At 63.8% G+C, this 26,633-nt stretch overlaps 2 protein-coding genes across 9 annotated transcripts; one reads left to right on the top strand and one right to left on the bottom strand.

The window, feature by feature from the left end:
* Positions 1-3,195: 3,195 nt before the first annotated feature.
* LOC149913881 (uncharacterized) lies at positions 3,196-9,627 on the bottom strand. Of its 7 annotated transcripts, none has more exons than XM_090128700.1 (3): positions 9,485-9,627; positions 5,568-6,003; positions 3,196-5,483 (listed from the first exon to the last, which is right to left on the bottom strand). In XM_090128700.1, exons 2-3 carry the CDS (start codon positions 5,874-5,876, stop codon positions 3,837-3,839), a joined length of 1,956 nt encoding a protein of 651 aa, XP_089984826.1. In that variant the 5' UTR covers positions 5,877-6,003; positions 9,485-9,627; the 3' UTR covers positions 3,196-3,836. The 7 variants fall into 7 exon arrangements, with proteins under 7 accessions (XP_089984826.1, XP_089984828.1, XP_089984823.1 ...); XM_090128702.1 differs by having other exon boundaries at positions 3,196-5,459; XM_090128697.1 differs by having other exon boundaries at positions 3,196-5,633; positions 5,679-6,003.
* A 6,853-nt stretch (positions 9,628-16,480) lies between these two features.
* Positions 16,481-25,888, top strand: NANOS3 (nanos C2HC-type zinc finger 3). Of its 2 annotated transcripts, none has more exons than XM_090128845.1 (3): positions 16,481-16,937; positions 21,995-24,358; positions 25,355-25,888. In XM_090128845.1, the coding sequence occupies exons 1-2, from the start codon at positions 16,934-16,936 to the stop codon at positions 24,343-24,345; spliced, it is 2,355 nt and encodes a 784-aa protein (XP_089984971.1). In that variant the 5' UTR covers positions 16,481-16,933; the 3' UTR covers positions 24,346-24,358; positions 25,355-25,888. The 2 variants fall into 2 exon arrangements, with proteins under 2 accessions (XP_089984971.1, XP_089984970.1); XM_090128844.1 differs by lacking the exon at positions 16,481-16,937 and adding an exon at positions 20,284-21,286.
* The last annotated feature ends 745 nt before the right edge of the window (positions 25,889-26,633 follow it).

Raw genomic sequence — 26,633 nt, 5'->3', positions numbered from 1 at the left:
GCCCCTCCCCGCTTCCCATTGGTGGAATCCGCGCTGAGTGGCGTCCCGCGCCCCGCCTTGATTGACAGCCGAGGGCGGGCCCGGCGTTCCGCCCCGCAGCCAATCACCGCGGAGAAGGGGCGGGCTCAACGCCGCGTCTGCGCCTTAAAGGGACCGCGCCCCAAACTCGTGGGGGGACACGTGGGCAAACGCCCCCCCCCCTCCTCTTGGGCGGGGCCCCCAAAAAGGGCGCGGCCGTCCGCCCCCCCCGCCCCCCCCCCGGATTGACGTCAGGGAAATTCCCTGAATTCGGGCGCGTTTCGCTCCAGGACTTTATTTTGGGAAATAAGGCGGAAAAAAAGAAGGGCGAGGCCGCCCCCCCTCCCCCCCCCCCCGGCCGTGACTCACCCCCCCCCCATCCCCCCCCCCGCCGCCGCCGCCGCCCTTCCCTTCTTCTTCCCACGCGCGACGCCGGGCGGGGCCCCGAGGGGGGGTTGGGGGGGCCGCCATGTGGCTCTGGGGGGGGGCACAAAAAATCCAAGGGGGGCTGAGATCCCCGAACATCCCGGGGGGGGGGGCTTTAAAGTTCTGATTTGTGCCCCTCTGCAGGAATAAAGGAGCGGGGGGGGGGTCCTGGGGGGTTTGGGGTTCCTGAGGGGGGGGTCTCGGGGGGTTTGGGGGGGGATCTGGGGGGGGGGCTCAGGGGAGGTTGGGGGGGGGGTCTTAAGGTTCTGATCTGTGCCCTCCTGCAGGAATAGGGGAGCGGAGGGGGGGTCCTGGGGGGGGGTCCTGGAGGGTTTGGGGTTCCTGGGGGGGTCCTGGGGGGGGGCCTTAAGGTTCTGATTTGTCCCCCCTGCAGGAATAGGGGAGCAGAGGGGGGGTCCTGGGGGGGGGCACAGGGGGGTTTGGGGTTCCTGGGGGGGGTCCTGGGGGGGGGGAGTCTTAGGGGGGGTTTAGGGGGGGGTCTTAAGGTTCTGATTTGTGCCCCCCTGCAGGAATAAAGGAGCGGAGGGGGGGTCCTGGGGGGGGGCTCATGGGGGCTTGGGGGGGGTCTTAAGGTTCTGATCTGTGCCCTCCTGCAGGAATAGGGGAGTGGAGGGGGGGTCCTGGGGGGTCTCTGGGGGGGGGAGTCTTAGGGGGGGTTTGAGGGGGGGTCTTAAGGTTCTGATTTGTCCCCCCTGCAGGAATAAAGGAGCGGAGGGGGGGTCCTGGGGGGGGGTCACAGGGGGTTTGGGGTTCCTGGAGGGGGGTCTGGGGGGGGGGGGGTCTTAGGGGGGGTTTGAGGGGGGGTCTTAAGGTTCTGATTTGTGCCCCCCTGCAGGAATAAAGGAGCGGAGGGGGGGTCCCGGAGGGTTTGGGGTTCCTGGGGGGGGTCCTGGGGGGGGGCCTTAGGGTTCTGATTTGTCCCCCCCTGGGGTCTCAGAGGGGTTTGGGGGGGGATCTGGGGGGGGGGGCTCAGGGGAGGTTGGGGGGGGGTCTTAAGGTTCTGATTTGTCCCCCCTGCAGGAATAAAGGAACGGAGGGGGGGTCCTGGGGGGGGTCTCGGGGGGGGGGTCCTAGGGGGGGTTTGGGGTTCCTGGGGGGGCACCCAGAGGCCCGGGGGGGGTCGGGGAGGGGGGCGTCTCAGGGTGGTTTGGAGGTTCATGGGGGGGGGGGCTGAGGTTATGAGGGGGTCTCAGATCCTGGGGGTCCCGAGGGGATTCTGGGGGGGGGGTCCTGGTGGGGGGGGGTCCATGGGTCGTGGGGGGGGGCGCTGAAAGGACGGGGTGGTTTCAAAAGGGGGGGGGGGGATTGAGGGGGGGTTCCAGAGGTCCGACGGGGGGGTGCTGAGGGTGCTGGGTGGGGGGGGGGTCCCATGGGTGGGGGGGGGTCGCACGAGGGAGTCACGTGGGTCCTTGGGGACGGGGAGGGGGGGGGGGGGCACACGTGGGGGGGGTCCCACGGTTGTTGGGGGGGGGGGCTCTGAAATGAGGCCGTGGTTCGGAGGGGGGGAACTGAGGGGGATTCTGGAAGTCCGACGGGGCGGGGGGGGGGCGCTGGGGGGGAGTGTGGGGGGGTCCTATGGATCCTGGGGGGGGGTCCTGGGGGGGGCCGATGGATCCTGGGGGGGGGGTCGGGGGGGTCTGAAAGGCCGGGGTGGTTTCAAAAGGGGGGGGAAATGGGGGGGTTCCAGAGGTCCAACCGGGGGGGGGCTGTGGGTCCCGGGGGTCCCACGGATCCTGGGGGGGGGGGCGGGCACCCAAAGGCCTGGGGGGGGCCTTGGTGAAGGGGGGAGGTTATGAGGGGGGTCTCAGAGATCCCGGGGGGGTCCTTGGGGTCCCAAAGGGATTCTTGGGGGGGGGGGGGGTCTCGTGGATCCTTTTGGGGGGGGGGGTCGGGTTTGGGGGGGGACGACAGAAAAGCTTCAAAAGGGGGGGGGGGGGGAATCGAGGGGGTTCGATGGGGGGGGGGGTGCTGAGGGTCCTGGGTGGGGGGTTGGGGGGGGTCATAAGGAGGGGTCCCAAGGGGGGGCCCATGTGGGGGGGTCCATGTGGGGGGGGGGGGTCCATGTGGGGGGGCCCATGTGGGGGGGCCCATGGGGGGGGATCCCACGGGGTGTCCATATGGGGGGGGTCCATATGGGGGGGGGGTCCATGTGGGGGGGTCCTAAGGGGGGGATCCATGTTGGGGGGTCCTTATGGGGGGGTCCATATGGGGGGGGTCCCACGGGGGGGTCCATATGGGGGGGGGTCCATGTGGGGGGGTCCATGTGGGGGGTTCCTAAGGGGGGGTCCATATGGGGGGGGGCCCATATGGGGGGGGGGTCCATATGGGGGGGTCCATATGGGGGGGGGCCCATATGGGGGGGGGGGTCCATATGGGGGGGGTCCATATGGGGGGGTCCATATGGGGGGGGGCCCATATGGGGGGGTCCTAAGGGGGGGAGTCCATATGGGGGGGTCCTAAGGGGGGGATCCATGTGGGGGGGTCCATATGGGGGGGGGTCCATATGGGGGGGGGGTCTATATGGGGGGGGGTCCATATGGGGGGGTCCCGGTGCGGCGGCAGCGGCGCAGACCCCTGTTCCTGCTGAACTGAGCCAGTGTGCGACCAACGACTGCGTGTCAGCTCAGTAGGCACCGGGGGCGGCGCCGGGGGGGCACCGGGGGGGTCGTTAAGGTGGGGGGGGGTCGTTAAGGGGGGGGGTTGGGGGGGGGGTCGTTGTTTTGGGCTTTTTTTTGTGGGGGGGGGGAGGGGGGGTCCTCGGGACGCGGAACTTAGCCACTGTGAACACGACGGGAACTGTTCACAGCTGCGCCAAGCCCTGCGCCACGGGGACGGGCCTCTGTCCGTCCGTCCGTCCGTCCGCCTGTCCGTCTGCCTGCCTGTCCATCCGTCTGTCCGCCTGCTTGTGTGTCTGTCCGCCTGCCTGTCCGCCTGCCTGTCCGTCTGTCTGTCCACCTGCCTGTCCACCTGCCTGTCCGCCTGCCTGTCCATCTGTCTGTCCATCTGTCCGCCTGCCTGTCTGCCTGTCTGTCCGCCTGCCTGTCCATCTGTCTGTCCGCCTGCCTGCCCGTCTGTCCGCCTGCCCGTCCGCCTGTCTGTCCGCCTGCCTGCCCGTCTGCCCACCCGTCCCAATGGCTGCACGTCCGTCTGCCCTCATGGCTGCACGTCCATCTGTCCGTCCGTCCGTCCGAATGGCTGTGTGTCCGCCTGTCTGCCCATCTGTCTGTCCATCCGAATGGCTGCGCGTCCGTCTGCCCTCACGGCTGCGCATCTGTCTGTCCTAACAGCTGCGTGTCTGTCTGCCTGTCTGTCCGCCCGTCCGTCCGAATGGCTGCGTGTCCATCTGCCTGTCTGTCCGTCCGTCTGAATGGCTACGTGTCTGTCCGTCCGAACGGCTGCGTGTCCATCTGTCCGTCTGTCCTAACAGCTGCGTGTCCGTCCGCCTGTCCGTCCGAATGGCTGCGTGTCTGTCTGCCCATCTTGTCTGCCTGTCCGTCCATCCTAACGGCTGCGTGTCCATCTGTCTGTCTGTCCCAAGGCTGCGTGTCTGCCTGTCCATCTGTCCATTTAATGGCTGCGTCCGTCCGTCCGTCCGTCTCTCCGTTTGTCCTAATGGCTGCCTGTCCATCTGTCTGTCCATCTGTCCTAATGGCTACGCGTCCATCTGCCCTCACGGGCACGGCTGTCCGTCTGTCCGTCCATCTGTCCACATGGCTGTCCGTCTGTCCGTCCCCGTAGCCCTCTGTCCCCACAGCTGTGTGTCCCCACGGCTGTCCGTGTGTCCGTCTGTCCCCCCGTCTGTCCCGCTGTCCCCTCACGGCGTCCCATCCTGACGTCCCCGTGTCCCGCTGTGTCCCCACGTCTGTCCTCATGTCCCACAGCTGCCCCATAGCAGCAACCCCAGAGCTGCCCCACATCCCTGCCCCATCACTGCCCCATAGCTGCCCCATATCTGTGCCCCACATCCCTGCCCCACATCCCTGCCCCATCGCTGCCCCATATCTGTGCCCCACATCCCTGCCCCATATCTCAGCTGCCCCATATCTCTGTGCCCCACATCCCTGCCCCATAGCTGCCCCATAGCTGCCCCACATCCTTGCCCCACATCCCTGCCCCACATCTGCCCCATAGCTGCCCCACATCCTTGCCCCACATCCCTGCCCCATCCCTGCCCCACATCTGCCCCATCCCTGCCCCACATCCCTGCCCCACATCCCTGCCCCACGTCCCTGCCCCACATCCCTGCCCCATCCCTGCCCCACATCTGCCCCATCCCTGCCCCACATCCCTGCCCCACGTCCCTGCCCCACGTCCCTGCCCCACATCCCTGCCCCATCCCTGCCCCACATCTCTGCCCCACATCCCTGCCCCACATCCCTGCCCCATCCCTGCCCCATCCCTGCCCCACATCCCTGCCCCACATCCCTGCCCCATCCCTGCCCCACATCCCTGCCCCACATCCCTGCCCCATCCCTGCCCCACATCCCTGCCCCACATCCCTGCCCCATCCCTGCCCCACATCCCTGCCCCATCGCTGCGGTCGCCGCCGCCCGTTGGAAATCCCTGGCAATGTGATTTTGGGCCAGCGGGTAAAAAATCGCATCGCCAGGAACCCCGGCGGGCGGCAGCAGGGCCAGCATCCGCGTGGCCTTCATCGCCACCTCCACCATCATCATCATCACCACCCCCATCATCATCATCATCACCTTCATCGCCACCTCCACCATCATCATCATCATCATCGCCACCCCCATCATCATCATCATCACCTTCATCACCTCCATCATCATCATCATCACCTTCATCACCACCTCCATCATCATCATCACCTTCATCATCATCATCACCTTCATCGCCACCTCCATCATCATCATCATCACCTCCATCATCACCTTCATCGCCACCTCCATCATCGTCACCTCCATCACCTTCATCATCATCACCTTCATCATCATCATCATCATCATCACCTCCATCATCATCACCTCCATCACCTTCATCATCACCTTCATCGCCACCTCCATCATCATCATCACCTCCATTATCATCATCACCTCCATCATCATCACCTCCATCACCTTCATCACCTTCAGCATCATCACCTCCATCATCATCATCATCACCTTCATCGCCACCTCCATCATCATCATCACCTTCATCATCATCACCTCCATCACCTTCATCAGCTCCATCACCTCCATTACCTTCATCACCTCCATCATCATCACCTCCATCATCATCACCTTCATCGTCATCATCTCCATCACCTTCATCACCTTCATCATCGTCACCTTCATCATCACTTTCATCGTCACCATCACCACCATCGTCATCACCGCCTTCATCATCATCACCTTCATCAGCGTCGCCTTCATCATCATCGCCACCTTCATCAGCTTCATCACCATCATCTCGCCATCATCGCCACCTTCATCATCCTCACCCTCCTCCTCCTCATCGCCACCTTCGTCGCCATCCTCATCCTCGTCCCCTTCATCACCGCCGCCGGCGCGACCTCAGCTCCATCATCATCGTCACCTGCGGGACGAAGGCGGTCAGCGCCTGTGTGCCCCCCCCCCCGCCCCCCCCTTGTCCTCACGTCTCCTCAAACCCTACAGACCCCCCCCATCCCCCCCCAAACACCCCCACGACCCCCCATCTCCCCCGACCCCCCCTTCCTCACTGACCCCCCCCTGCCCCCCCATCTCCCCCCATGACCCCCCCAACTGCCCCCATCCTCACTGACCCCCATATCCCCCCTGCCCCCCATCCCCCCCAAAGCCCCCATCCCCATATCTGCCCCCATCCCCATCTCCCCCCATCTGCCCCCCAAATCCCCCCCCATGACCCCCCCATGTCCCCCCCCTCCATCTCCCCCCATGATCCCCCATCTCCCCCCCAAATCCCCCCATGACCCCCCCATCTCCCCCCCATCCCCATGACCCCCCAAATCCCCCCCATCCCCATCTCCCCCCCCATAGCCCCCACCCCCCCAAATCCCTCCCCATAACCCTCCACGACCCCCCCATGTCCCCCCCATCCCCATCTGCCCCCCATAACCCCCATTGACCCCCCCATCTCACCCCATCCTCCCCCCAAATTCCCCCATAGCCCCCATCCCCATTGACCCCCCATCTGCCCCCCAAATCGCCCCCATAACCCCCCCATGTCCCCCCCCATCCCCATTCCCCCCCAAAACCCCCCATAACCCCTTCCATCTCACCCCCCCAAACCCCCCCCATAACCCTCCATGACCCCCCCATCTCCCCCCCATCCCCATTTCCCCCCATCTACCCCCCAAATCCCCCCCCATAACCCCCCCATCTCCCCCTAAATCCCCCCCATAACCCCCCATGACCCCCCCTCCATCTCCCCACCTCCCCCCATGACCCCCCCATCTTCCCCCCACCTGCCCCCCAAATCCCCCCATGACCCCCATCTCCCCCCAAATCCCCCCCCATGATCCCCCCTCCATCTCCCCATCTCCCCCATGACCCCCCCATCTCTCCCCATCCACCCCCAAATCCCCCCCATAGCCCCCATCCCCATTTACCCCCATCTCCCCCCAAATCCCCCCCATTTCCCCCCCCCCGACCTGCCCCCCATGACCCCCCCCAAATCCCCCCCTATCTCCCCCCATCCCCTCCCCAAACCCCCCCCATCCCCCCCCCAATCTGCTGGTTCCGATGGTGCCGGCGGAACCGCGGTGCCCAATGGTGCCGAATGCGGGGGGGTGCGGTGCCGGGGGGGGGGGGCGGTGCCGGTCCAACCGGTCCTCATTGCCCCCCCCCCCCCCAAAAATCCCTGAGGGCACCGCGCCCCAAAACGGCGCCCAGCGACCCGAAATCTGCCGGGGGAGGGGCTGCCGGTACCGCCGGCACCAGGGGCGGTTCTGGTGGTACCAAAGGTGGTTCTGGTGGTACCAGGGCGGTTCTGGTGGTTCTGGTGGTACCAGGGTGGTACCAGGGGCGGTTCTGGTGGTACCAAGGGCGGTTCTGTGGGGGTTCTGGTGGTTCTGGTTGGGGTTCTGGTGGTACCAAAGGTGGTTCTGGTGGTTCTAGTGGGGGTTCTGGTGGTACCAGGGCGGTTCTGCGGGGGTTCTGGTGGTTCTGGTGGTACCAGGGCGGTTCTGGTGGTACCAAGGGTGGTTCTGTGGGGGTTCTGGTGGTACCGGTGAGTGGTTCTGGTGGTTCTGTGGGGGTTCTGGTGGTACCAGGGCGGTTCTGTGGGGGTTCTGCTGGCACCAGGGCGGTTCTGGTGGTACCAGGGGTGGTTCTGTAGGGGTTCTGGTGGTTCTGGTGGGGGTTCTGGTGGTTCCAGGGGTGGTTCTGGTGGTGCCGGTGGCGGTTCTGGTGGTGCCAAGGATGGTTCCGGTGGTTCTGGTGGTTCTGGTGGTACCGGTGAGTGGTTCTGGTAGGGCCAAGGGTGGTTCTGGTGGTTCTGGTGGTACCGGTGGTGGTTCTGGTGGTACCAAGGGTCGTTAGGGTGCTTCTGGTGGTGGTTCTGGTGGTTCTGCTGGTACCAAGGGTGATTCTGGTGGTGCCGATGTCGGTACCGGCGGCGGTTCCGGTGGCGGTGGTTGGTACCGGTGTTGCTGCTGGTACCGGCGGCGGTTCTGCTGTTGGTTCCGGTGTCGGTTCTGTCGGTGTTGGTACCAGCGTCTCCATTGTGGTGCCGATGTGGGTCCCGGTGTCGGTTCTGGTACCGCTGTTGGTCCCGGTGTTGGTTCGGCTGTTGGTGGCAGCGCTGCTGGTGGAACCAAGGCGGGTCCTGGTGCCGGTTCCGGTTCGGTTCCAGTTCGGTTCCGGTTCGGTTCCAGTTCGGTTCCAGTTCGGTTCCGGTTCGGTTCCGGTTCGGTTCCGGTTCTTTGCGCCCACGCCGGCGGCGCTGTCAGCCGGAGGGAAAGGATGAATCACGGCACGGCGGTGCCGCGCCAGGGCTGAGCCGGTACCAACAGAACCCACCCAGAACCGGGACCCGGAACCGACCCGAAAGCAGCGCTGGGACCATCAGAACTGGCACCGACGGAACCGAGCCCAAAACGGCCACCGGGAACCGCCAGAACCCGCCCAGAACCGCTGGGAACCCATCGGAACCGCCGGCACCGAAGGCGTCACCGGGGCGGATCCGCCACAGAACCGCCATAGAACCCAACAGAACCCAACAGAACCCAACAGAACCCAACAGAACCCCCCCGGAACCACTCGGAACCACTCGGAACCACTCGGAACCACTCGGAACCCCCCCAGAACCACTCGGAACCACTCGGAACCACTCAGAACCACTCAGAACCATTCGGACCCCTTTGGAACCCCCCCAGAACCACTCGGAACCCTTCGGAACCCCCTCAGAACCCCCCCAGAACCACTCGGAACCCCCCCGGAACCACTCGGAACCATTCGGACCCCCTCGGAACTCCCTCAGAACCCCCCCCCCGAACCACTCGGAACCACTCGGAACCGCCCCGGAACCACTCGGAACCACTCGGAACCACTCGGAACCATTCGGACCCCTTCGGAACCCCCTCAGAACCCCCCCCTGAATCACTCGGAACCACTCGGAATCCTCCGGAACCACCCGGATCCCATCGGAACCCCCCCGGATCCGCTCAGAACCCCGTCGGAACCATTCGGAACTGCCCGGAAGCTCCTCAGAACCGTTCGGAACCCCCCCGGAACCATTCAGAACCGCTCGGAACACGTCGGAACCCCCCGGAACCACTCGGAACCCACTCGGAATCCCCCGAAACACCCCGGAACCCCTCGGAACCACTCGGAATCCCGTCGGAACCACTCGGAACCGTTCGGAGTCCGTCGGAACCGCTCGGAACCCGCTCGGAACCATTCGGAACCCACTCGGAATCCCCCGAAACCATTCGGATCCCCCCCGGAACCCACTCGGAGCCCCTCGGAACCATTCGGAGCCCCCCGGAACGACTCGAAACCCCTTCGGAACCGTTCGGAACCGTTCGGAACCGCTCGGACCCGGCCGGAAGCGGCTCCCCCCCCCCCCTCCGTACCGCACAGCGGATCCCGGCCGCCCCGCAGCGCCGCAGTTTTGGATCCCGGGGCCGCGGGCGGCTTTAAGGGCTGCGCCCCGCCCAAGGGAGGCGCCGCCGAGCCGAGCGCAGCCGAAAACAGCCGAGCGCAGCCGAAAGCTTCGGGTCCGGGAGGGGGCGGGGGGGTGGGGAGTGGGGGGGGGTTGGGGTGGGGGGGTGGTCACGTGGTGGGGGGACGCCGCGCCCCGTGGGGGGGCGATGTGACCCATAGGGGGGCGGTGTGACCCATAGATGGAGGCTGAGCCCCATAGATGGAGGCTGAGCCCCATAGGGGAGTGGTGTGACCCATAGATGGAGGCTGAGCCCCATAGGGGAGTGGTGTGACCCATAGATGGAGGCTGAGCCCCATAGGGGAGTGGTGTGACCCATAGATGGAGGCTGAGCCCCATAGATGGAGGCTGGGCCCCATAGATGGAGGCTGAGCCCCATAGAGATCTGAGCCCCATAGGGGAGCGATGTGACCCATAGATGGAGGCTGAGCCCCATAGATGGAGGGCTGGGCCCCATAGAGATCTGAGCCCCATAGGGGAGCGATGTGACCCATAGATGGAGGCTGGGCCCCATAGATGGAGGCTGAGCCCCATAGAGATCTGAGCCCCATAGGGGAGCGATGTGACCCATAGATGGAGGCTGAGCCCCATAGATGGAGGGCTGGGCCCCATAGGGCAGTGATTTGCCCCATAGGGGAGAGATGTGACCCATAGGGGAGCGCTGTGCCCCATAGAGGAGGGATGTGCCCCATAGATGGAGGCTGGGCCCCATAGAGATCTGGGCCCCATAGGGCAGTGATGTGCCCCATAGGGGAGCGCTGAGCCCCATAGGGGAGATCTGAGCCCCATAAAGGAGATCTGTGCCCCACAGAGGAGCGTTGAGCCCCATAGATGAGCACTGAGCCCCACAGAGGAGCCTGGTGCCCCATAGATGCGCTCTGTGCCCCATAGAGACCTGAGCCCCATAGAGGAGCACTGAGCCCCATAGATGCGCTCTGTGCCCCATAGATGAGCACTCTGCCCCACAGATGCGCGCTGAGCCCCACGGAGGAGCGCGGTGCCCCATAGAGACCTGAACCCCATAGAGGAGATCTGACCCCATAGAGGAGATCTGTGCCCCATAGATGAGTGTGGTGCCCCATGGAGACCTGAGCCCCATAGAGGAGATCTGAGCCCCACAGATGAGCACTGAGCCCCATAGTTGAGCACTCTGCCCCATAGATGCACCCTGTGCCCCATAGATGCGTGCTGAGCCCCACGGAGGAGCGCGGTGCCCCATAGAGACCTGAGCCCCATAGTTGAGCACTCTGCCCCATAGAGGAGCGCGGTGCCTCATAGATGAGCGCTGAGCCCCATAGATGAGCACTGAGCCCCATAGATGCACTCTGTGCCCCATAAATGAGCACTCTGCCCCACAGATGCGCTCTGAGCCCCACAGATGCGCGCTGAGCCCCATGGCAGAGCGCGGTGCCCCATAGATGAGCGCGGTGCCCCATAGATGAGCACTGAGCCCCACAGATGCGCTCTGTGCCCCATAGGAGCGCGGTGCCCCATAGATGTGCTCTGTGCCCCATAGATGTGCTCTGTGCCCCATAGATGAGCTCTGTGCCCCATAGGAGCGCTGAGCCCCATAGGAGCGCGGTGCCCCACAGATGCACTCTGTGCCCCATAGGAGCGCGGTGCCCCATAGGAGTGCGGTGCCCCATAGATGCGCTCTGTGCCCCATAGGAGCGCGGTGCCCCATAGGAGCGCGGTGCCCCATAGATGCGCTCTGTGCCCCATAGGAGCGCGGTGCCCCATAGGAGCGCGGTGCCCCATAGATTCGCTCTGTGCCCCATAGGAGCGCGGTGCCCCATAGATGCGCTCTGTGCCCCATAGGAGCGCGGTGCCCCATAGATTCGCTCTGTGCCCCATAGGAGCGCGGTGCCCCATAGATGCGCTCTGTGCCCCATAGATTCGCTCTGTGCCCCATAGGAGCGCGGTGCCCCATAGATGCGCTCTGTGCCCCATAGATTCGCTCTGTGCCCCATAGGAGCGCGGTGCCCCATAGATGCGCTCTGTGCCCCATAGGAGCGCGGTGCCCCACGGCGGAGCCGGGGAAGCCCGGGGAGCCCCGCTCGGCTCTGACGTCACGCCGGGTCTCCATGGCGATGCCGCACACAGACTTCAAACAGCGGGAAGCGGCCGCACCGCAGCGACGGGGCGGGGGGGGCGGGGGGGGGGATTTGGGGCTGGGGGGGATGGGGGCGTGTGGGGCTGGGGGGGGGATTGGGGATGGGAGGTGGGGGGGGCGGGGGGGTGGGGGGGTTGTGCGGATGTGGGGCTGGGGGGGATTTGGGGACGGGGGGGGTGGGGGGGGTTGTGGGGATGTGGGGATGTGGGGATGTGGGGCTGGGGGGGGGCGGGGGGCTGGGGGGGGATTTGGGGATGGGGGGGCGGGGGGGGGTTGGGGGGATGTGGGGCTGGGGGGGGATTGGGGGGGATGGGGGGAGGGTTGTGGGGCTGAGGGGGATTTGGGGATGGGGGTTGGGAGGGGTGGGGGGGTTGTGGGGATGTGGGGCTGGGGGCGTATGGAGGCATTTGGGGATGGGGGGGTGGGGGGCGGGGGGGGTGTGGGCACATGGAGGCATTTGGGGTTGGGGGGGATGGGGGACGTGGGGGGGGATTTGGGGGTGGGGGGGGTGTGGGGATGTGGGGCTGGGGGGGTGGGTGGGTCATGGGGGGATGGGGGGGATGTGGGGCTGGGGGTGGATTTGAGGATGGGGGGGTGGGGGGGGATGTGGGGCTGGGGGGGATGTGGGGGGGGCAGGGAGATGGGGGGGCGTGGGGTGGTGGGGGGCACGGGGCCATTGGAGGCATTGGGGGATGGGGGGGGTGGGGGAGGGCGGGGGGGATGGAGGGATTTGGGGTTGGGGGGTGGGGGGATGTAGGGGGATGTGGGGGTCATGGGATGTGGGGGGTGGGGGGGTGGTTGGGTTGTGGGGATGTGGGGCTGGGGGGCGATTTGGGGATGGGGGGGTGGGGGGGTGGGGGAGGGCAGGGGGATGTGGGGGGGATGGGGATGGGGTGATGGGGGGCAGGGGGGGTTGTGGGGATGTGGGGCTGGGGGGGTGTGGGGGGGCTGGGGGGGATGTGGGGCTGGGGGTGCAGCGGTCGCCCCGTTGGGACCCCTGGGTTCAGCCATCGCCCCCATTGAGGATCCGTGGGTCCGGCTGTCTTCCCTGTGGGGCCCAGTGGGGCAGAGCAGCGCCCTATGGGGCTCCATGTGTCTCTATGGGGCGCTGTGGGTCCCTATGGGGCTCTGTGGGTCCCTATGGGGCTCTATATTTCCCTATGGGATCTATGGGTCCCTATGGGACTTGTGGGGCAGAGCAGTGTCCCTATGGGGCTCAATGCGTCCCTATGGGGCTCTATGGGTCCCTATGGGGCGGAGCAGTGTCCCTATGGGGCTGAATGCGTTCCTATGGGGCTCAGTGGGTCCCTATGGGGCAGAGCAGTGTCTCTATGCGGCTCCATGAGTCCCTATGGGGCTCAATGCATCCCTATGGGGCTCAGTGGGTCCCTATGGGGATCTATGGGTCCCTATGGGGTGCTGTGGGGCTGAGCAGTGTCTCTATGGGGTCCCTATGGGGCTCAGTGGGTCCCTATGGGGCAGAGCAGTGTCCCTATGTGTCCCTATGGGGCTGAACGCGTCCCTATGGGTCCCTATGGGTCCCTATGGGGTCAATGTGTCCCTATGGGTCCCTATGGGTCCCTATGGGTCCCTATGGGTCCCGTTGGTGCAGCGCAGTGCCGCACTTTGCACACTTTTACACCACAGCCGCACTTTGCACACTTTTACACCACAGCCCCCCCCCCCCTCCCCCCATTTGGGCTCACAGTGGTGCGAGATACGGAGGGGGGGGAGGGGGGGGGAGTTGCGAGCGTGCAAACCGGCGTGCAAACCGGCGTGCAAACCGCCGCACGTGCACACGTGCGCGAGCAAAGCCTCGCGCGCCCCGCGCTCCCCGCGCGCTCACACTCACCCGCAGCGCTTCGCCCGCCCGCCCCGTTTTGCACGGGGGGAGGGGGGGAGGGGGTCGCACGGGGGGGTTTGCACGGGGATTTGCACGGGCGTTTGCACGCCGGTGCCGAGATGTCCTTTCAGGGTAATGGCAGCGCCGGGCCGGGTTCACACCCACGCGGCAGCGCCGCATTCCTGCCTGCTGAGTCAGCGCGGCGCCTGCGGCGGGGCACCGGGATGCACGGCTGGGCACGGCGATGAGCGTGCAAGGCGGCCGCGGGTGTGCAAAGCTGCGCGGCTGTGCAGCGCGGCCACGTGGGCGCGGGCGCTCGATGCGGCCGCGGGTGTGCAAACGGGCTGCGGGGCGTGCAAAGCTCCGTGGGTGTGCGACGCTGATGCGGGTGTGCGGAGTCGCTGCCGAGTGTGCAAAGTGGCCGCTGAGTGTGAAAAGCGCACGTGGGCGTGCGAGTGGGCTGCTGAGTGTGCGATGCACGCGTAGGTGTGCGAAGCTCCCTGGGTGTGCAAAGCAGTCACGGGTGTGTAAAGTTGCTGGTGAGTGTGCGTAGCAGATGCTGAGTGTGCAATGCGGCCGTGGGTGTGCAATGTGGGCATGGGTGTGCAGTGCAAGCATAGGTGTGCAAAGCTTCGTGGGTGTGCGATGCACCAATGAGTGTGCACACCCACGGGTGTGCCAAGCTCCGTGGGTGTGCAAAGCGGCCTGGCACGGGGCTGAGTGTGCAAGGCGGCGCTGCACGGCCACCCGCGGCGCTGCTGCAGTCGTGCAAATGCGGCTGTGCACCAAATGTTGGCGCCTCCTGGGGGGGGGGGCAGAGCTGTGGGGCGCAGATGTGGGGCAGATGTGGGGCAGCTATGGGGCAGAGCTGTGGGGCAGCTATGGGGCAGCTGTGGGGCAGCTATAGGGCAGCTGTGGGGCAGAGCTGTGGGGCGCAGCTGTGGGGCAGCTGTGGGGCAGCTATGGGGCAGAAGTGAGGCAGCTGTGGGGCAGAGCTGTTGGGCAGCTGTGGGGCAGCTATAGGGCAGTTATGGGGCAGCTGTGGGGCAGAGCTGTTGGGCAGCTGTGGGGCAGCTATAGGGCAGTTATGGGGCAGCTGTGGGGCAGCTATAGCGCAGCTGTGGGGCAGCTGTGGGGCAGAGCTGTGGGGCAGCTATAGGACAACTGTGGGGCAGCTGTGGGGCAGCTGTAGGGCAGCTATAGGGCAGCCATGGGGCGCAGCTGTGGGGCAGCCATAGGGCAGCTGTGGGGCAGAGCTATGGGGCAGCTATAGGACAACTGTGGGGCAGCTGTGGGGCAGAGCTATGGGGCAGAGCTGTGGAGCAGCTATAGGGCAGCTATGGGGCAGCTGTAGGGCAGCTGTGGGGCAGCCATGGGGCAGAGCTGTGGGGCAGCTGTGGGGCAGAAGGACGGATTTCCCTTTCCTCCCAGCCCTGCGCGCTGCTCGGCTCCTTCCTTCCTGCCTCCCCCCATGGGGCTGGGATCTGTGGGGCCGGGATCTGTGGGGCTGGGATCTGTGGGGCTGCGATCTGTGGGGCTGGGATCTGTGGGGCCGGGATCTGTGGGGCTGGGATCTGTGGGGCTGAGGGCCATGGGCTGTTAGGATGAGGCCTATGGGGCTGCGGGGCTGGGATCCATTGGGCTGCAGGGCTGAGCCCCATAGGGCCGTGGGGCAGGAACCCACAGAGCCGTGGGGCTGAGCGCTATGGGGCAGTGCTATGCCCTCCACTCTATGGGGCTGAGGGCTATGGGGCAGTGCTGCTGTGCCCTATAGTGCTATGGGGCTGAGCGCTATGGGGCGGTGGAGCCGTGCCCTATAGCGCTATGGGGCCGTGCTGCCGTGCCCTACGCTCTATGGGGCAGCGCTCTATGGGGCCGTGCTGCCGTGCCCTATAGCGCTATGGGGCTGCGCTCTATGGGGTGGTGGAGCCGTGCCCTATAGCGCTATGGGGCTGAGCGCTATGGGGCGGTGGAGCCGTGCCCTATAGCGCTATGGGGCTGAGCTCTATGGGGCCGTGCTGCCGTGCCCTATAGCGCTATGGGGCGGTGGAGCCGTGCCCTATAGCGCTATGGGGCTGCGCTCTATGGGGCGGTGGAGCCGTGCCCTATAGCGCTATGGGGCTGAGCGCTATGGGGCGGTGCTGCCGTGCCCTGCGCTCTATGGGGCAGCGCCCCGCCGCCGTTGCCGAGCGACGCTGTTTGTGGTGGTGCCGTTGAGTCACCGCCGTTGAGTCACCGCCGCACCGGGTCTGGCTGTCGCCCACGGCCGCCCCACGGCGCAGGGAGCGGCCCCACGCGGCCCCCCCACGGCGCCCCACCGCGCCCCACAGCGCCGCACGGCGCCCCACCGCGCCATAGGGCTCAGCCCCACCGCTCTGCGGGCTGCACGGCCCCATAGGGCTCAGCCCCATAGGTCTATAGGGCACGGCCCCACCGCCCCATAGAGCTCAGCCCCACGGCCCCATAGAGCGCAGCCCCATAGGGATATAGGGCACGGCCCCACGGCCCCGTAGCGCTCAGCCCCATAGCGCTATAGGGCACGGCTCCACCGCCCCATAGAGCGCAGCCCCATAGCGCTATAGGGCACGGCCCCACCGCCCCATAGCGCTCAGCCCCATAGCGCTATAGGGCACGGCTCCACCGCCCCATAGCGCTCAGCCCCACGGCCCCATAGAGTGCAGACCCATAGCGCTATAGGGCACTGCAGCACCGCCCCATAGAGCGCAGCCCCATAGCGCTATAGGGCATGGAAGCACTGCCCCATAGGGCTCAGCCCCACAGCCCCATAGAGCGCAGCCCCATAGCGCTATAGGGCACAGCTCCACTGCCCCATAGGGCTCAGCCCCATAGAGCTATAGGGCACGGCTCCACCGCCCCATAGTGCTCAGCCCCACGGCTCCATAGAGCTCAGCCCCATAGGGCTATAGGGCACAGCAGCATCACCCCATAGGGCTCAGCCCCACGGCCCCATAGGGCTCAGCCCCATGGCCCTATAGGGCATGGCAGCACCACCCCATAGTGCTCAGCCCCACAGCTCTGTGGGTCCCAGCCCCACGGCCCCATAGAGCTCAGCCCCACAACCCTGTTGGTCCCAGCCCCATGGCTCTATGGGTCTCAGCCCCACAGCCCTATAGGGCTCAGCCCCACAACTTTATGGGTCCCAGCCCCACGGCCCCATAGAGCTCAGCCCCATAGCGCTATAGGGCACAGCAGCACCGCCCCATAGAGCTCAGCCCCATAGGGCACCCACGGCTGCCCCCACGGGGTTCTGCCCCACACGCTGCCCCTCCCCCCCCACCCCCATTGCAGCCCCCGGCCGCGCCGGCACCGCAGGGGTTAAACGGCGCCTGACACGCCCACCAATCAGAGCCCGCAGCCAATGGGGAGCCGCGCGGCGAGAACCAATGGGTGAGCGGCGGGGCGGAGCGGTCAGCCAATGAGCGGGCGGGGTTTGGTGTCCTGAGGTGACCCCGCCGCCACCGCCCCCGCCCGACGGGAAATGGGCGGGGCTTGTGGGTGGCCACGCCCCCCCGGGTGGGGCGCAATGGGCGGGGCTGCGAGATGGGGCGTGGTTACGGGATGGGGGCGGGGCTACGGGATGGGGGCGGGGCTACGGGATGGGGGCGGGGCCTGGCGCACATGGGCGCCTCCAATGCGCCTCTATGGGGCGCAATGGGTCCCTATGGGCGCTATGGGGTCCCTATGGGGTCAGGGGGTCCCTATGGGGCTCATTGTGACCATATGGGGCGCAATGGGTCCCGATGGGTGCTGTGGGGCTCAGTGTGTCCCTATGGGGCTGCAGTGGGCCTCTATGGGGCGCAATGGGTCCCTATGGGCGCTATGGGGCTCAGTAGGTCCCTATGGGGCTCTATGGGGTCCCTATGGGGTCAATGCATCCCTATGGGGTCAGGGGGTCCCTATGGGCTCTATGGGGTCCCTATGGGGTCAGGGGGTCCCTATGGGGTCAGTGTTTCCCTATGGGGCTCTATGGGTCCCTATGGGCTCTATGGGGTCCCTATGGGGTCAATGCATCCCTATGGGGTCAGTGTGTCCCTACGGGGTCAGTGTGTCCCTATGGGCTCTATGGGGTCCCTATGGGGTCAGTGTGCCCCTATGGGGCTCTTTGGGGTCCCTATGGGGCTCAGTGGGTCCCTATGGGGCTCTATGGGGTCCCTATGGGGTCAGTGGATCCCTATGGGGTCAGTGGGTCCCTATGGGGCTCTATGGGGTCCCTATGGGGTCAATGCGTTCCTACGGGGCTCAAGGGGCCAGGAACGCAGCTTTTTTTTTTTTGGCCTTTTTGGCCTTTTTGCCTTTTTTCCCCTTTCCCCCATTTTTTTCATTTTTTCCTTTTTTTCCCCCCTTTTTTTCCTTTTTTTTTTTCCTTTTTTCCTCCTTTTTTTCTTTTTCTTTTCCTTTTTTCCTCCCTCTCCCCCTTTTTTTCCCCATTTTTTCTTTTTTCGTCCCCCCCTTTTTTCCCTTTTTTTCTTTTTTTTCTCCCTTTTTTCCCTTCCCCCCCTTTTTTCCCTTTTTTCTTTTTTTTCCTTTTCTCCCCTTTTTTCCCTGCCCCCCTTTTTCCCTTTTTTTCCCCTTTACCCCCTTTTTAAATTTTTCCCTTTCTTTCCCCCCTTTTTTTCCCTTTTTCCCCCTTTTCCCCTTTTTTCCCCCTTTTTCCCCTTTTTTCCCCTTTTTTCCCTTTTTTCTCATTTTTTTCCCTTTCTTTCCCCCTTTTTTTTCCTTTTTTCCCCTTTTTTCCCCTTTTTTTCCCTTTTTTTCCCCTTTTTTTCCCTTTTTTTCCCTTTTTCCCCCTTTTTTCTCCCCCCTCTGTGACGCCTCCCCTCCGGCTCATTTTGGGGCAGAAAACCTCAATTTGGGCCAATTTATTGCCCCACTTTTTTGCTCCATTTCTGCCCTTTTTGGCTCCATTTTCCCCCTTTTTGGGTCCATTTCTGCTCTTTTTAGGTCCATTTCTGCCTTTTTTTTTTCTCCATTTCTGCCCTTTTTGGGTCAATTTCTGCCCTTTTTGGCTCCATTCCCCCCTTTTTGGCTCCATTTCTGCCCTTTTTGGGTCAATTTCCGCCCTTTTTGCTCCATTCCCGCCCTCCCCCCCGGCTCCGATCGGGGATTTTTGGGTGAAATCCTCGCACTTTCGGGCTCATTCCGTCCCAAAGCCCCTCCGCCCCCCGCCCCCACCGGAGCCGCTCCCAAAACGGCCTTTTTTCACCCCAAAAAGCGCCGCTTTGTGCGCATTGAGGCCCATTAGCGGCCGCTCCAGCGCCCATTTGGGGCCGTTTGGGTTTTTTTTAACCAAATTCGGCCGTTTTTGGGGCTCGGCTGAAACAAATCGAACCGAAATTGCGCTTTTTTTTTACCAGAGACTCGGCTTTGCTGCAGGGGATCCCAAATGGGGGCAGGGGACCCAAATGGGACAATGGGACCCAAATGGGGGCAGGGGACCCAAATGGGGGGAGGGGACCCAAATGGGGGCAGGGACCCAAATGGGGGCAGTGGGACCCAAATGGGGGCAGTGGGACCCAAATGGGGGCAGTGGGACCCAAATGGGGGGAGGGGATCCAAATGGAACAGTGGGACCCAGATGGGGGCAGTGGGACCCCAAATGGAGGCAGGGGGACACAAATGGGGCAGTGGGACCCAAATGGGAAAATGGGACCCAAATGGGGGCAGGGGACCCAAATGGGACAATGGGACCCAAATGGGGGCAGGGGATCCCAAATGGGAAAATGGGACCCAAATGGGGGCAGGGGACCCAAATGGGACAATGGGACCCAAATGGGGGCAGGGGATCCCAAATGGGGGCAGTGGGACCCAAATGGGGGCAGGGGATCCCAAATGGGACAATGGGACCCAAATGGGGGCAGGGGACCCAAATGGGTGCAGTGGGACCCAAATGGGGGCAGGGGATCCCAAATGGGGGGAGGGGGACCCAAATGGGGGCAGGGGACCCAAATGGGGGCAGGGGATCCCAAATGGGACAATGGGACCCAAATGGGAGCAGTGGGACCCAAATGGGGGCAGTGGGACCCAAATGGGTGCAGGGGACCCAAATGGGGGCAGGGGGACTCAAATGGGGGCAGTGGGACCCAAATGGGGGCAGGGGATCCCAAATGGGGGCAGTGGGACCCCAATGGGCACAATGGGACCTAAATGGGTACAGCAGACCCCAAATGGGCACTGGGACCCCAAATGGGGGCAGTGGGACCCAAATGCACACAGTGGGACCCCAAAGGGGCGCAGCAGGACCCAGTGGGTGCAGCAGACCCCAAATGGGTGCAGTGGGACCCCAAATGAGCAGTGGGACCCCCAGGTGGGACAGTGGGACCCCAATGGGCACAATGGGACCCAAATGGGTACAGCAGACCCCAAATGGGCACTGGGACCCCAAATGGGTGCAGTGGGACCCAAACGGGAGCAATGGGACCTAAATGGGTACAGCAGACCCCAAATGGGCGCAGTGGGACCCCACAGCGTGGCACCCCAACGTCAGCCCTCCCCCCCCACCCCATAGAAACGCACCGGACCCCCACCCCCACCCCATAGAAACACAGTGGACCCCCACCCCCACCCCATAGAAACGCACCGGACCCCCACCCCCACCCCATAGAAACACAGCGGACCCCCACCCCCACCCCATAGAAACACAGCGGCCCCCCCACGGCTGCAGACGCCGCCGCCCCGCCGGGCAGACAGAGCGGCTCCGGGGGGTGGGGGGGAATAAGGGAGAATAAAGGAGGGGGGGCGGGGGGGAATAAAGGAGGGGGCAACGGGACGGCGGGGCAGAATGGAGCGGAGGGAGAAATGGGAGCAGGGGTGGGAGAAGGGATGGGGGCCTGGGATCAGATGGGAGCCCAGGCAGGAATGGGAGCGGGGATGGGAGCCTGGAAAGGGATGGGACCCCCGGCAGGGATGGGAGCAGGGATGGGAGCAGGGGAAGGGATGGGAGCCCAGGCAGGGATGGGAGCGGGGATGGGATCCCGGGAAGGGATGGGAGCTGGAATGGGAGCAGGGGAACAGATGGGAGCCCAAGCAGGGATGGGAGCCCAGGCAGGGAAGGGAGCCTGGGCAAGGATGGGAGCAGGGAAGGGAGCAGAGATGGGAGCCTGGGAAGGGATGGGAGCCCAGGCAGGGATGGGAGCAGGAACTGGAGTCTGGGAAGGGATGGGAGCAGGGAAGGGAGCCTGGGAAGGGATGGGAGCCCAGGCAGGGATGGCAGCCTGGGCAAGGATGGGAGCAGGGAAGGGAGCAGAGATGGGAGCAGGGATGGGAGCCTGGGAAGGGATGGGAGCTCAAGCAGGGATGGGGGCAGAGATGGGAGTCTGGAAAGGGCTGGCAGCCCAGGCAGGGATGGGAGCAGGGATGGGAGCCTGGGAAGGGATGGGAGCCCAGGCAGAGGTGGGAACAGAGATGGGAGCAGGGATGGGAGCAGGGATGGGAGCAGGGGAAGAGCTGTGAGCATGGGAAGGGATGGGATCCTGGGAAGGGAAGGGAGCAGGGATGGGAGCCCAGGCAGGGATGGGAGCAGGAATGGGAGCCTGGGAAGGGATGGGAGCAGGGAAGGGGGCAGGGATGGGAGCAGGGGAAGGGCTGGGAGCCCAGGCAGGGATGGCAGCCGTGGGGTGACGGCGTGGGGCTGCGGTGGCAGCTGTGGGGTGACGGCGTGGGGCTGCCAGCCGTGCTGCAGCGGCTGCTGGAGGAGCGCAGGGCCGAGACGGCAGGGGGTCCGCAGACACCTGGAGCAGGTAGGGGGCTGGCGGTGGGTGTCACCGGCACTGGGTGGCACCTGGAGTGTCACCATCAACGGGTGTCACCATCAACAGCTGATGATGGTGTCACTGGGTGGCACCATCAGTGTGTCACCGGCACTGGGTGTCACCTGGTGTGTGGGTGTCACCTGGAGCGTCACCATCAACGGGTGTCACCATCACTGGGTGTGTTGGTGTCACTGGGTGTGTTGGTGTCACTGGGCGTCACCATCAGTGTGTCACCATCACTGGGTGTCACCGTTACTGGGTGCCACCGTCACCTGGTGTGTGGGTGTCAGCTGGAGTGTCACCATCACTGGGTGTCACCGGCACTGGGTGTCACCATCAACGGGGGTCACCATCAGTGGGCGTATTGGTGTCACCATCACCGTGTCACCATCACTTGGTGTGTGGGTGTCACCTGGTGCGTCACCATCAACAGGTGTCACCATCACTGGGTGTCACCATCAATGGGTGTCACCATCAGTGGACGTATTGGTGTCACCGGGTGTCACCATCACTCAGGGTGTCACCATCACCTGGTGTGTCGGTGTCACCCGGTGTCACCATCATCAACAGGCGCCACCGTCACCTCGTGAATCACCACCACCCGGTGTGTGGGTGTCGCCGGGTGTCACCATCAGTGTCACCAGGAGATTTGGTGTCACCAGGTGTGCCGCCATCACTCTGTGTCACTGTCACCAGGTGTGTCGGCGTCACCCGCTGCGTCTCCATCGCTCACCGTGCCAGTGCCACGCGGCAGCTCACCAACACCCGCTGTGTCACCAGCACCCTTCGTGTCACCACGACTCGTTGCATCACCACGACCTGCTGTGTCACCAGCACCCATTGTGTCACCAGGATCCTCCATGTCACCACGACCTGCTGTGTCACCACGACCCATTGTGTCACCAGGATCCTCCATGTCACCAGGACCCGTTGTGTCACCAGGCCCCTCCATGTCACCACAACCTGATGTGTCACCGCGACCCGTTGTGTCACCGGGACCCTCCGTGTCACCAGGACCCGTTGCATCACCAGGATTCATTGTGTCACCAGGAGCTGTTGTGTCACTGCGACCCTCCTTGTCACCAGGACGCACTGCATCACCACGACCTGTTGTGTCACCAGGACGTGTTGTATCAGCAGGACGGGCTGTGTCACCAGGACAGGTTGTGTCGCTGGGACGTGTTGTGTCACCACGACGTGTTGTGTCACCAGGACCAGTTGTGTCACCAGGACGTGTTGTGTCACCACGACATGCTGTGTCACCACAACATGCTGTGTCACCAGGACAGGCTGTGTCACCACGACGTGTTGTGTCACCACGACGTGTTGTGTCACCAGGACGTGTTGTGTCACCAGGACCAGTTGTGTCACCAGGACGTGTTGTGTCACCACGACAGGCTGTGTCACCACGACAGGCTGTGTCACCAGGACATGCTGTGTCACCAGGACGGGCTGTGTCACCACGACATGCTGTGTCACCACAACGTGTTGTGTCACCACGACGTGTTGTGTCACCACAACATGCTGTGTCACCAGGACATGCTGTGTCACCACGACATGCTGTGTCACCACGACGTGTTGTGTCACCAGGACGGGCTGTGTCACCAGGACATGCTGTGTCACCAGGACGGGCTGTGTCACCACGACATGCTGTGTCACCAGGACAGGCTGTGCCGGGCCGGCCCAGGTCTCCGCCCAGCTGCGCGTTCTGCCGGCACAACGGCGAGTCGCGCGCGGTGTTCTGCAGCCATGCCCTGAAGGACGGCCGCGGCCGCGTGCTCTGCCCCATCCTGCGCAGCTACGTCTGCCCGCAGTGCGGGGCCTCGCGCGACCGCGCGCACACACGGCGCTTCTGCCCGCTCACACCCACCTGGTACCGGTCTGTGTACGGCAACAGCACCACCAACAGCAGCACCAGCAGCACCAACAGCACCAGCAGCAACAACAGCAACAACAGCAGCAGCTCCTACAGGTCTGTGGACGGCAACAACAGCACCAACAGCACCAACAGCACCAACAGCAGCAGCTCCTACAGGTCTGTGTGTGGCACCACCACCACCAACAACAGCACCAACAGCACCACCACCTCGCACAGATCTGCATATGGCAGCACCAGCACCAGCAGCACCAGCATCAACAGCAGCATCAACATCAACAGGAGCAACAGGAACAACAGCATCAACAACTCGTACAGATCTGTGTATGGCAGCACCAGCAACAGCAGCAACAACAGCACCAACACCAACATCAACAGCATCAACAGCACCACCAGCACCAACAGCATCAACACCAAAAGCAGCAACAGCACCAACAGCATCAACACCAACAGCACCAACAGCACCAACACCAACAGCCCCAGCAGCATCACCACCAACAGCAGCACCAGCAGCAGCTCATACAGATCTGTGTATGGCAGCACCAGCAACAGCACCAACAGCACCAACACCAACAGCACCAACAGCACCAACACCAACAGCATCAACACCAACAGCACCAACAGCATCAACACCAACAGCACCAACAGCACCAACAGCACCAACACCAACAGCACCAACAGCAACAGCATCAACACCAACAGCACCAACACCAACAGCATCAACACCAACAGCACCAACAGCACCAACACCAACAGCAGCACCAGCACCAACAGCACCAACACCAACAGCACCAACACCAACAGCACCAACAGCACCAACAGCACCAACACCACCAGCAGCACCAGCAGCAACAGCATCAACACCAACAGCACCAACAGCATCAACACCAACAGCATCAACACCAACAGCATCAACACCAACAGCACCAACAGCACCAACAGCAACAGCATCAACACCAACAGCACCAACAGCACCAACACCAACAGCACCAACAGCAACAGCATCAACACCAACAGCACCAACAGCACCAACACCAACAGCACCAACAGCAACAGCATCAACACCAACAGCCCCAGCAGCACCAACAGCAGCTGGAACAGAGCTGTGCGTGGCAGCGCCAACACCGGTGGCAGCAGCAGCAGGGGGACCAACAGCCCTGGGGAGGGGTGACGCTGTGCTACAGGTACCGGGGGCAGGGGGTGGGGGGCATAGGGGCGCAAGGCTGGGAGGCCCCACGAGGCCGTGCAGCCCAGGCATCCCGCTGAGCTCCCAAAGCAGGTCTTCATCCCAAACCAGCTCCTCGTCCACAGGGAGACCCTCATGGGGACAGTGAGACCCCATAGGGGCCAATGAGACCCCATAGGGGACGGTGAGACCCCATAGAGGACAACGAGACCCTCATAGGGACAGTGAGACCTCATAGGGACAGTGAGACCCCATAGGGGACGGTGAGACCTCATAGGGACAGTGAGACCCCATAGAGGACAGTGAGACCCATAGAGGACAGTGAGACCCCATAGGGGACAGTGAGACCCTCATAGGGACAGTGAGACCCCATAGGGGACGGTGAGACCCCATTGGGGCCAATGAGACCCATAGGGGACGGTGAGACCCCATAGGGGACGGTGAGACCCCATAGGGACAGTGAGACCCCATAGGGGACGGTGAGACCCCATAGAGGACAGTGAGACCCCATAGGGACAGTGAGACCCCATAGGGGACGGTGAGACCCTCATAGGGGACAGTGAGACCCCATAGGGGACGGTGAGACCCATAGGGGACGGTGAGACCCATAGGGGACGGTGAGACCCTCATAGGGGACAGTGAGATCCCATAGGGGACGGTGAGACCCATAGGGGATGGTGAGACCCATAGGGGACGGTGAGACCCCATAGGGGCCAATGAGACCCATAGGGGCCAATGAGACCCATAGGGGACAGTGAGATCCATAGGGGACGGTGAGACCCCATAGGGGACAATGAGACCCCATAAGGGCCAATGAGACCCCATAGGGGACGGTGAGACCCCATAGGGGACGGTGAGACCCCATAAGGGCCAATGGGACCCATAGGGGACGGTGAGACCCCCGTGCGGCCGCACTGAATTGCGGCGGCCATGAAGGGCTGTGCGCCCTGAGCTGCGCGGCCGCTCCTCACTGCCGTCCGTGTGTCGTCCCCAGGCTGTGCTGAGCGCCGACGGCTCCTGGGGCAGCAGGCAGCCGGCAGGGCTTGTGCACCACCACTTGTGCACCACCAGCTGTGCACCACCAGCTGTGCACCACCACTTGTGCACCTCCACTTGTGCACCACCACTTGTGCACCACCAGCTGTGCACCACCAGCTGTGCACCACCACTTGTGCACCTCCACTTGTGCACCACCACTTGTGCACCACCACTTGTGCACCGTCAGCTGTGCACCGCCACTTGTGCACCGTCACTTGTGCACCGTCAGCTGTGCACCACCACTTGTGCACCACCACTTGTGCACCACCACTTGTGCACCATCACTTGTGCACCGTCACTTGTGCACCAACAGCTGTGCACCAACAGCTGTGCACCGCCACTTGTGCACCACCACTTGTGCACCACCACTTGTGCACCACCAGCTGTTCACCATCAGCTGTGCACCACCACTTGTGCACCACCACTTGTGCACCACCAGCTGTTCACCATCATTTGTGCACCATCAGCTGTGCACCGTCAGCTGTGCACCACCACTTGTGCACCACGGGCACAACACAAGAGCCGGGCCCCATGTTGGGGCCGTTGTTGGTTTGGTTGACAGAACTGTTGTGGGTTGGGGGGGGGGGGGTTGGTTGTTGGTGTCACACGGGGGCACGTTGTGTTGTTGTGTTGGTGTCACACGGCGGCACGTTGTTGTGTTGTTGTTATCACACGGGAGCACGTTGTTGTGTTGTTGTCACACGGGGGCACTTTGTTGTGTTGTGTTGGTGTCACATGGGGGCACGTTGTTGTGTTGTTGTCACATGGGGGCACGTTGTGTTGTTATCACACAGGGGCACGTTGTTGTGTTGTGTTGTGTTGTCACACGGGGGCACGTTGTTGTGTTGTTGGTGGTGTCACACGGGGGCACGTTGTTGTGTTGTTGTGTTGGTGTCACACAGGGGCACTTCGTTGTGTTGTTGTTATCAGACAGGGGCACTTTGTTGCATTGTTGTGTTGTTGTCACACAGGGACACGTTGTGTTGTTGTGTTGTTGTCACACGGGGGCACGTTGTGTTGTGTTGGTGTCACACGGGGGCACGTTGTTGTGTTGTTGTGTTGTTGTTGGTGTCACACGGGGGCACGTTGTTGTGTTGTTGTTATCACACAGGGGCACGTTGTTGCGTTGTTGTGTTGTTATCACACAGGGGCACGTTGTTGTTGTGTTGTTATCACACGGGGGCACTTCGTTGTGTTGCGTTGTTGTGTTGTTATCACACAGGGGCAGTTTGTTG

Source organism: Phasianus colchicus, chromosome 34, assembly GCF_987193195.1.
Source record: "Phasianus colchicus chromosome 34, bPhaCol1.hap1.1, whole genome shotgun sequence".
In the NCBI taxonomy this organism is placed as follows: Eukaryota; Metazoa; Chordata; class Aves; order Galliformes; family Phasianidae; genus Phasianus; species Phasianus colchicus.
The sequence above is the reverse complement of the archived record's forward strand: the minus strand, read 5'-3'. Positions and strand labels throughout refer to the sequence as shown.